At 38.1% G+C, this 9,270-nt stretch overlaps 1 protein-coding gene across 1 annotated transcript in view; it reads right to left on the bottom strand.

Moving 5' to 3' along the window:
* Window positions 1–5,476: 5,476 nt before the first annotated feature.
* The window catches only part of SLC39A8 (solute carrier family 39 member 8), a 98,785-nt gene continuing 94,991 nt past the window's right edge, over window positions 5,477–9,270 (bottom strand). The window contains exon 11 of the mRNA XM_017877092.1: window positions 5,477–7,817. Coding sequence (XP_017732581.1) covers window positions 7,809–7,817 — 9 coding nt within the window. The 3' untranslated portion in view covers window positions 5,477–7,808. The remainder of the gene's footprint in view (window positions 7,818–9,270) is intronic.

The raw sequence follows: 9,270 nt of genomic DNA, 5'->3' as shown, positions 1-9,270 counted from the left end.
CCAAACCCTCTTCAAAAGTAAGTAGTCATTAAAAATATACAAATTTAAAAATATTTTTAAGTATTTCCCCTAATATACTAGAGTAGCAAACTTAACAAGGATCGCCCTTTATTCCACATCTCAGTGATTTTCAAAACTGAAGTTCTCATGTTCCTCAGAGATAGATAATCTTGGGAGAAAAATGAGGTCAAGGAAAAGTCAACAAATCTTCACACTTCAACCATTTTTGTTGCCTCTTGTTATAGATTTGGGTTCCAAATAAGATTTCATGTAAATAGTCCCACAATTTTAGAAAGTGTCTGAAAACTGCTTGATAATGTGTAACAGGGCATTGCTTAGGCCAGGGCTTCTTTTACATGTCTTCATCCAGTGCCTGTCAACAGTAGAGTTCACAATAGGTCCCAACCCACCTGCTTTCAAATCAAACTGACCTCCTTTTTTAAGGGTCATAGTTCTAACTGATGAAACATGGCTAATGACCAATTTTAATAAATCTAAATTGGTATCGGTAATGTTTTTGTCTTTCAGGAGAAAACTAACCTTGATTCATACAAACTATTTCACATTTAAAATGGTTGAACAAGTATTCCCACAGTAAGGGAGGAACACTAGAATCTGCAAGGAACAAATAAGCATAGAATTGAAATGTAGGCCTTACTTTCCTTTGTTTTTCTGAGCCATTTATTTAGGTTGTCAGAGCAAACTTACAATGAAGCTATCCCTTGACTCTGTAGCCATGTAATGAAATGGTTAGGAGCAAAAGAAATAAACATAGAAATAGGACTCGGTTGTTTTTCCATTAACTATGGCTTTCTTGATGATTGTGCATTTCCAGAAGGTTAAACATAATTGCCTCTTCTCACTTCCTGAAGCTCGTTTAGATACATTCTGACACATTCCCACACACACAGCTCTTCTACCCTAAGGTTCAGTTTGGCAGGGAAATTCTTTCAAATCAGCAGGAACGAAAACAGTCTGTTCTGTACTGGATATATGCTATTAAAAATCAACAAAATAATAGATCAATTCCATAACAGAAACTCTGGACACTAGAATTAAAATTTCTGGAAACAGTTTATATTAAAATTATTCTGGAATCAGGTAACTCAAGACAATGAGAATCAACAGAATTATTGAAAGAGTAATAGTGATGATAGCAATAGCTAACATTTGGGTGCTTGCTGTGTAGCAAGGCCAGTAAGTCACAAGGATCAAATTGGTTTTCAATAGTTATAACACTCAGTTATTATCAACTAAGCCCTCTTCTAATTCCATGATATGTAGTCACTGCCTCAGATCAATGGCATCTATGAGGTAGGCACTATTATTACCCACATTTTACAGATGAAGCTTAGTGGACTGCCATGCTCAAGAAGCTGGTTCAGTACACAGTGGACCTGGGACTTGACCTAGGGCTGGCTCTTGGTCACAGAGCCACTTCTTCCTCTCAAACCTGCCTGATGATGGAATGTGGGAATATTCTAGCAGGATAATCTCTATTCAATCGTCACTGAAATAGTGAATAACAAGGTTTTAAGAAAAAAGGGGTTTGAGACCAGCCTGACCAATATGGTGAAACCCCGTCTCTACAAAAAATCAAAAATTGGCCGGGTGAGGTGGCACGCACCTGTAATCCCAGCTACTCTGGAGGCTGAGACAGGAGAATCGCTTGAATCTGGGAGGCGGAGGTTGCAGTGAGCTGAGATCATGCCACTGCACTCCAGCCTGGGTGACAGAGCAAGACTCCCTCTGAAAAAAAAAAGTGGGGAGGTGGGATTAAAAACTGCTGAGAGTGAAAAAGGAGGTAACTACTACAAAGGGTACCCTTGATCCCTATCTGTTGTCTTCAAAAGTTGTTAGAACAAAAAGCAGAAGAATGAGCTTCACATCAGTCTGAATACATTAAACAATTAGACAGAACAAGGCAGCAGTCCTCAAAGCTGGCCTAGGTGAAAGTGATAACACAGAAAGAGGAAACAGTTAAAGACCTAGCAGTTCCAGACTTCCCAAATGGTGATGCAACCACAACATTGTCAGCAGTTTCCAAGAAGAATGGCAGATGTTAAGGATCACAAGATTGAATGAAAGTGGTCACCATTGCCAAAATTGTATTCTAGGCGATGCTAATAAGAATACCACAAACAGGAGGGGGTATATGGCTATGTGGTTTGATGATACGGGGAGAAGCTGGGTCAAAAAGAGTTATACAACTTTTGTCAATGCAGGACTTCTAGAGTCTTTCATATGCTAAAGTGAACCTCCATGAGGAGAATATGATATGCAGCATTCCCTAAACTTCTTTGAACACAATATTCTTTTCTCTTAAAGATGTTAACATTTGTAGATTATTCATTTTTCATGTAACACAGTTTGAATGAATTACTCGATCTGCGGTGAAAATTATCAGAGTATGTTGCTGAGAGAAGGGTTTGCCTTGGGTGTTCACACTTACAGCTATAACAGTGTCACAAACCAGCAAAACCAGGTTGCCTTGTTAGGCGAATTGCAATGTCATCCATAGCAGGACTACTAAACTGAAGTTCACTTTACTAGCTGAGTTGGGAAGGTAGGATGAACAGTAGACAAATGTGTGGAGATATTTTTATTTCTGCTGTTACATGGAGGGAGACACCATCACATTCATCAGAGATTTAAAGAATTCCAGGATCCAAACAAGCTTAAGAACCAACTGTTCCTTACATAGTAAAAAATAATCTTGCAAAGGTAATATTAACACCGAATTCCAGAACCTGCTTTTAATTTCAGACAACTCTCAGCTTCTCTGAAGCTTGGTTTCCTCATCTAAATTGTGAAGACAATTTTCTTTGCCTTATGTACCATGCAGAGTTAATATGAATAGGAAATTATATAAGAGATAAAGAGATGCTTAGCTCCAAGTGCTATGCAAATATTAGAATTATTATTGCTACAGTAACATTAAATCATATTTTATCCAACAGATGCAATATAGGAAAGGAAAAATGTCTGTGGCATTTGGAGATTAGTAATGTGTGCTTTAATACCACAAACTACAAAGAAATTGGAAGTCATCAAAAAAGAAGAACTAAAATCAAAACAAATCTTTTTGTTGGACAAGCTCAAGATGACAAGTCATGTAATGAATCCATCTGAATCCAGGCAGGAATCCTACTGAGCTTACATACTTGTGGTTAAACACCAACATTTTCAGTGAAAATGTCATTTAAGTGTATTAGTAATATTCCTACCATAGACACACACATACATTAAAAGGAAACAAATCTAGGGTAGTGGCGGCACTGTAAAAATAGCATCAATTGAAATTGTTTATAATTGATAATACCTCTATGGCCTTATAACCATGAAATATCAACCATTCACACTTCCTACATGCCTATATTCAGAAAATATAGGAGTTTTAAAAGTTGAGTGTTTGCTACATACCAGGCGTTTCTTCCATGGTCACATTTAATTCAGTGAGATAAAAATTATTATCCTTATGTTACACATGGAGAAACTGAGGTCCAGAGAGATGTGACCCAGTTCACACAGCAAGTAGTCATCAGAGGTAGAATTTAATGTCTGGTCTGTCTGATTCCAAAACACTTTTCCTTTCAACACATCTGCTGTTTCTCCAATTTCAAATAAATAAATAAATAAACTGTAAAGAATTGTTTTGAGTGATATATGATCCAATCTAAAAGTTTAAATAACTGAAAATAAATTTACATAACTGAAAAATTTAATAACTGAAAATAATTTTAAATAGGAAAATATTTCTATGATCATCCCAGAAATTTTTTTTTTTTTTTTTTTTTTTTTTTTTTGAGACAAAGCCTCGCTCTGTCGGCCAGGCTGGAGTGCAGTGGCATAATTTCAACTCACTGCAAGCTCCGCCTCCCAGGTTCAGGCCATTCTTCAGCCTCAGCCTCCTGAACAGCTGGGACTACAGGCACCTGCAACCACGCCTGGCTAATTTTTTTTTATTTTTAGTAGACCAGGTTTCACCCTGTTAGCCAGGACGGTCTCGATCTCCTGACCTCGTGATCTGCCTGCCTTGGCCTCCCAAAGTGCTGGGCTTACAGGTGTGAGCCACTGCACCCGGCCCCAGAAACGTATTTTTATAATTACATACATAAAGGAAATTTCAAAAAGAAAACTAGTTTTTTTTTTCTTTAGGAACAGAGTCTCCCTCTGTCACCCAGGTGAAGTGCAGTGGTGCTATCATAGCTCACTGCAGCCTAGAACCTGGACTCAGGTCATCCTCTCATCTCAGCCTCCTGAGTAGCTGAGACTACAGATGAGCACCACCACACTCGGCCAATTTTTAAAAAATTTTTTTGTAGAGACAGGCCCTTGCTATGTTGCCCAGGCTTCTTTGAACTCCTGGCCTCAAGTGCTCCTCCCACCTCTGCCTCCCAAAGTGCTGGGATTACAGGCATGAGTCATCGTAACCAGCCTGGAAAATTACTTTTAACAGAAGTAATACTTACTTAGTAAGTGACAGTATAAGTGGTAAATGAAATAAATAATATAATTTAAATAGAAGAAGCACTTAGTGGCTAATACTTATTGATTGACAATAAGTCAGCACCAAAAACCATGTGTTACATTTAATAAAATGTTCTCTGATCAATATTACCTATTTTTATACTCATCTATAAATAGCAAGTTCTATATGTTATAACTAGGCTGAAGAATAATCTAGTTTCTTTGCACCCTTTTAAGAAAGCTTTTTACTCTCACAAGTTTTGTAAGGATACTTCACAATCATTAATTTCAACTTCGATAACCACAGCATTCAAGGAAGACATTTCCCATTCTTTATTCATCAGGAGAAAAACACCAGCTTCAAAAATACCTTTCTCTGAATATCAATCCATCAACATTTCTTTTTTTTTTTTTTTTTTTTTGAGACGGAGTCTTGCTCTGTTACCGAGGCTGGAGTGCAGTAGTGCTATCACAGCTCACTGCAAGCTCCGCTTCCCAGGTTCACGTCATTCTCCTGTCTCAGTCTCTCGAGTAACAGGGACTACAAGGCGCCTGCCACCACACCCAGCTACTTGCTACTTTTTTTTTTTCTGTATTTTAGTAGAGACGGGGTTTCACCGTGTTAGCCAGGATGGTCTTGATCTCCTGACCTCGTGATCCGCCAGCCTCGGCCTCCCAAAGTGCTGGGATTAGGCGTGAGCCACCGTGCCCAGCCAATCCATCACCATTTCTTAAATGAATGAGTAAATAAGATGAGAACCCAGACCAGCATTCCTGGGTAAAAACTCCAAAGCTTTTTCAGGAGATCCCTCAAACCCATGACTTGCAATACAAATGGAAGCAGGATACCAGTTAAGAGTTCTGCCTGGTGATCAGGGGCTGAAGAGTTCATGTGAGTATAAATAATTATTCTCTTCCCCCAAATCCATATCCTCTGTGGAAATGTGAGTTACTTTAGCAGCTTAAAAGACACAGGGAAGCCACATGAAAATGATAAAACCATAGGAATCTTTGTTTAAATTTATTTAACTGACACATAATTGCACATATTTATGGAGTACATAGTGATATTATACATACAATGTATGTATATGTAATGCATATAATGTACAGGAATCAGATTAAGGTTATTAACATATCCATCATCTCAAATAGTTGTCATTTCTTTGTGTTGGGAACATTCATATCCTCCTTCTAGTTATTTGAAACTAAATAATATATTGTTTTAGCTATAGCCATCCTACTGTTATGTCAACAAAAGGGAAATTCCTTAATGTCCCAGCCCTGAGCCAGTGCAGGGGCAACTTACATCAGCAGCTGGGATGTCCAGGAAGAGGAAGTTTCAGAGGGCCAGGTTCAGACACAGTGCCCACTTCGAAGCCTGGGAAATCAAAGATTTGCCCTGGTGGTCTGGGCATCTCTCTTTTCTCCTGCAGAGGTGGCAAAACTCGACCTCCATCCTCTTAGGGTCCCACATGGGCCCAAGAATTAAATTGATGTAAGATAGGTTAACAGGAGAAAAGCATACGAATTTATTTAATACATGTTTTACGGAACATAAGAGCCCATATAGGGAAAAGAAGATCCAAGGAAGCAGTGAGAGTCAATCGCTTCTACACTGGTTGCACAAAGGACAGTACATTTTGAAAAGGCAGCTCAATTTTGTGGGGAGGCTTAAAACATAAGAATTAGTTGAACAAGGTGTATACAGAATTCTCTCGGCTTCGATTTCTCATCCTTGATAAGGAGAATGGTATTCCTTCTGTGACAGGGAGGTCATCTCTCATATAAGAATTTCATCTCCTGCCGTTAAGACACAGAATTAAGATCAGAGTGACCTCCTCATGTCTGATATTTTTTAAATATCTTTAATTCAAAATAGTCAATATGCCAGAGCAGCACATTTTGATTGCATAATTCTTAACCTCTTCATTCTCTTCCTCTTGAAGATGGCATGCAGCCTCCTAAGAGTATGAAGTTTATTGCTACCACAGCAGAGTGTAAAAATGGCTTCCTTTCCTCACTCCAAGAGACTCCAGGCCCAAAAGATAATCCAGAAAGTGAGGAACGAGAGCATAGGTCAGAACTTGCTTCTTTTCCATCTACCCTGCAATAATCAAACACCCTCTAAGGCACAGTTAAGGAAAGAATACAAAGGATGAAAGAATTTACAGACAGGTCTGTCTGTTTGGGCTTTTCTTATAAAATGTGGCCATCAAAATGTCATAATGGGAGTCACGGCCGGGCTTGACTTCTAATGATGAGAAAAGTTAGATAATGTCATCCTGTCTGCTTTTCACAAAAGCAGAGAGATCTCTTGGGAGAAAAGGATTTATCCTTCTTTTCTTCTTTAGATCCATAGACACCTGGGGACAGTGAGTGACCCAGGGAGGAGTTGGACATCAGAATTTAGATTGTAAAAAGGAACACTGGGGAGGGCTGACTTAGTAAGTTTGCTTTAATTACTAGTAGCCAAAGGGCAACTCAAAATGGTTTGCACCATTAGGAAAAGTGATTATTACACATACCAAAAAAAATCCAGGGAAGAGGGACTCCAGGGAAGAGGCTTGTCAATTCAATGGCTAAGGAGGTCCTCATGGACCATCTTTCCACGTTCTGCTGTGCTTCCTCAGCACATCACCTTCATCCCCACGCTATTTCCTCTCAAGGTAGCTGTATTAGTCTGCTAGGACTGCAGTAATAAAGTGCCATAACTGTGTAGCTTAAATAACAAAAATGTATTGTCTCACAGTTGTGGAGGCTGGAAGTTCAAGATTCAAGCATGCACAGAATTGGTTCCTTCTTAGGGCTGCGAGAGAGAGTCCATTCCATACCTCTCTCCCAGATTCTGATGGTTTGCTGGCAATTGTTGACATTGTAGATGCATCACCACGATCTCTGCCTTCATCTTTACATGGTGTAGCCAGTATTTAAATTTCCCTTTTTAGTAAGGATACCAGTCATACTAGATTAGGAACCCACTCTACTCCAGTATGAGTTTATCTTAACGAATTACATTTGCAATGACTCTATTTCCAAATAAGGTCACATTCTGAGATACTGGGGATTAGAACTCAAATATATCTTTTTTCGGGGGTGGGGGACACAATTCAAAACAAAACAGTAGCAAAATGGCTGCTCCAGGTGTCACACCTACAAACAAAGTCCCTAGAAAGAAGAGGCTGTATCTTCCTTACTCCTTTTGAGAAACTTCACAGCACACACAGCATCATGTCTCAGTGGTCATAACTATGTCATATCCTACCTCTAACCAATCACTGTTGAAGGCACTGGTATTGCAGAGATGTGGAGGTGAAATATTCCAGATAATGCAATTACTACTTTGCCTGACAGACAAAGAGAAGGAACATAGTAAAGTTTTAAGCGTGTGAGTTACCATGTTTCCGTAATCTTTCAGTCCTCTAAGTCGTTAGCTTTTCTCCTTTTTCCTAATCACATCTATTAGCCTTTTTTAGAATACATGTTCATTGAAGAAAATTGGAAAGCATTAAAAACAATGTACTTTGAATAATTCAAAAATCCCACCAAGACATCTTCTAATTTCTCTTCTAATTTACTGGTAAGCATGTGTTTATTGAAAAAAATTGAGACAACATTAACATTTTACAAAGAATCAATTTAAAATGATTCATAATCCCATAGAGATATCCCTTACTAATGTACTAGAAAATATTTTTCCCATATGTATATGTTATGTATACATAACTACATATATAACAAAAAGTGTGGCTTCAGTGTGCATACCTCTGAGTAGCCTGCCTTTCTTCAGTTAGTATTAATTTGATTGTTTGCATTTCCTTTCTCCCTGTGGTAATGTTATTAATCACAACTATCTGGAACACCTTACCCCCAACACATATTTATACTCTACAGTTCTCTTTTGGTATCATTAATTGCAAAAGAGTTCCAGCTCAAGTTAAGTCACAGGATAAGGCTCCTGGAACCAAGAGGAGAGAAGAGGTCTGATGAGAAATGAGTTAGACGTTATTCATTAAACCTAAGTCAAATAGTCAAATGCTTCCTCCTCTGTGAAGTATTTGTCACTGACTCCTCCTCCAACCTAAGGAGAATTCTCCCAGTTGTACACAATTACTATTGAGTTGACCGTCCATGTTCTCTAACATAACACTCTGATTTGTGGTATTATTGGTTTTCCACATGCCATGATACCCTTGAGAGCAGAGATGAGCTCTGATTTATTTTTATATCTCCAGGCCTAGCATCAGTAGACACTGAATATGTGTTTTATTGAACAAATGAATTCATTCATTCATTCATTCACAGAAGAACAAGCTCAGAATTTTTTTCCTTATTCTCTACCATAGTTCCCTACAATGGTTTATCATAATTTCAAAAAAGGAGGCAAAGTTTAAACAGTTAATTTTTAAGTATTATTTGGAAGAAAGTGAAATATAATTATTTCAACACTAACCTAGATATTATGCTTAAATATCAGTGAGGCATGTGCCTCAAAAGCCAGATGTCTATAAAAATCAAATAATAACTTGACAACCAGGTGATGGTTGCTAAGAGACTGCATTTTTCTGTGAACACATGATGTATGAAGTGTGGCCTAGATTCATATCCTACATTAAACATCTTCCTTGGAGTTATCTATAAAGTCTGATTTTGCATGGCTTGTCAAGGTATGTAAGTTATTCCCTCAGTTATCCTGCTCCTACTCTTAAAAATCATATGGTTCTATACATAGAATATTATTTCAACACCATTATCTGTTCTGAACTCAAGGTTGTTTAGGTTATAGATTGAGGCCCCTTT

This window comes from Rhinopithecus bieti, unplaced genomic scaffold (genome assembly GCF_001698545.2).
Source record: "Rhinopithecus bieti isolate Rb0 unplaced genomic scaffold, ASM169854v2 scaffold_9690, whole genome shotgun sequence".
Taxonomy (NCBI): domain Eukaryota; kingdom Metazoa; phylum Chordata; class Mammalia; order Primates; family Cercopithecidae; genus Rhinopithecus; species Rhinopithecus bieti.
Note: the sequence above shows the minus strand (reverse complement) of the source record. Positions and strands in the feature narration are given on the sequence as shown.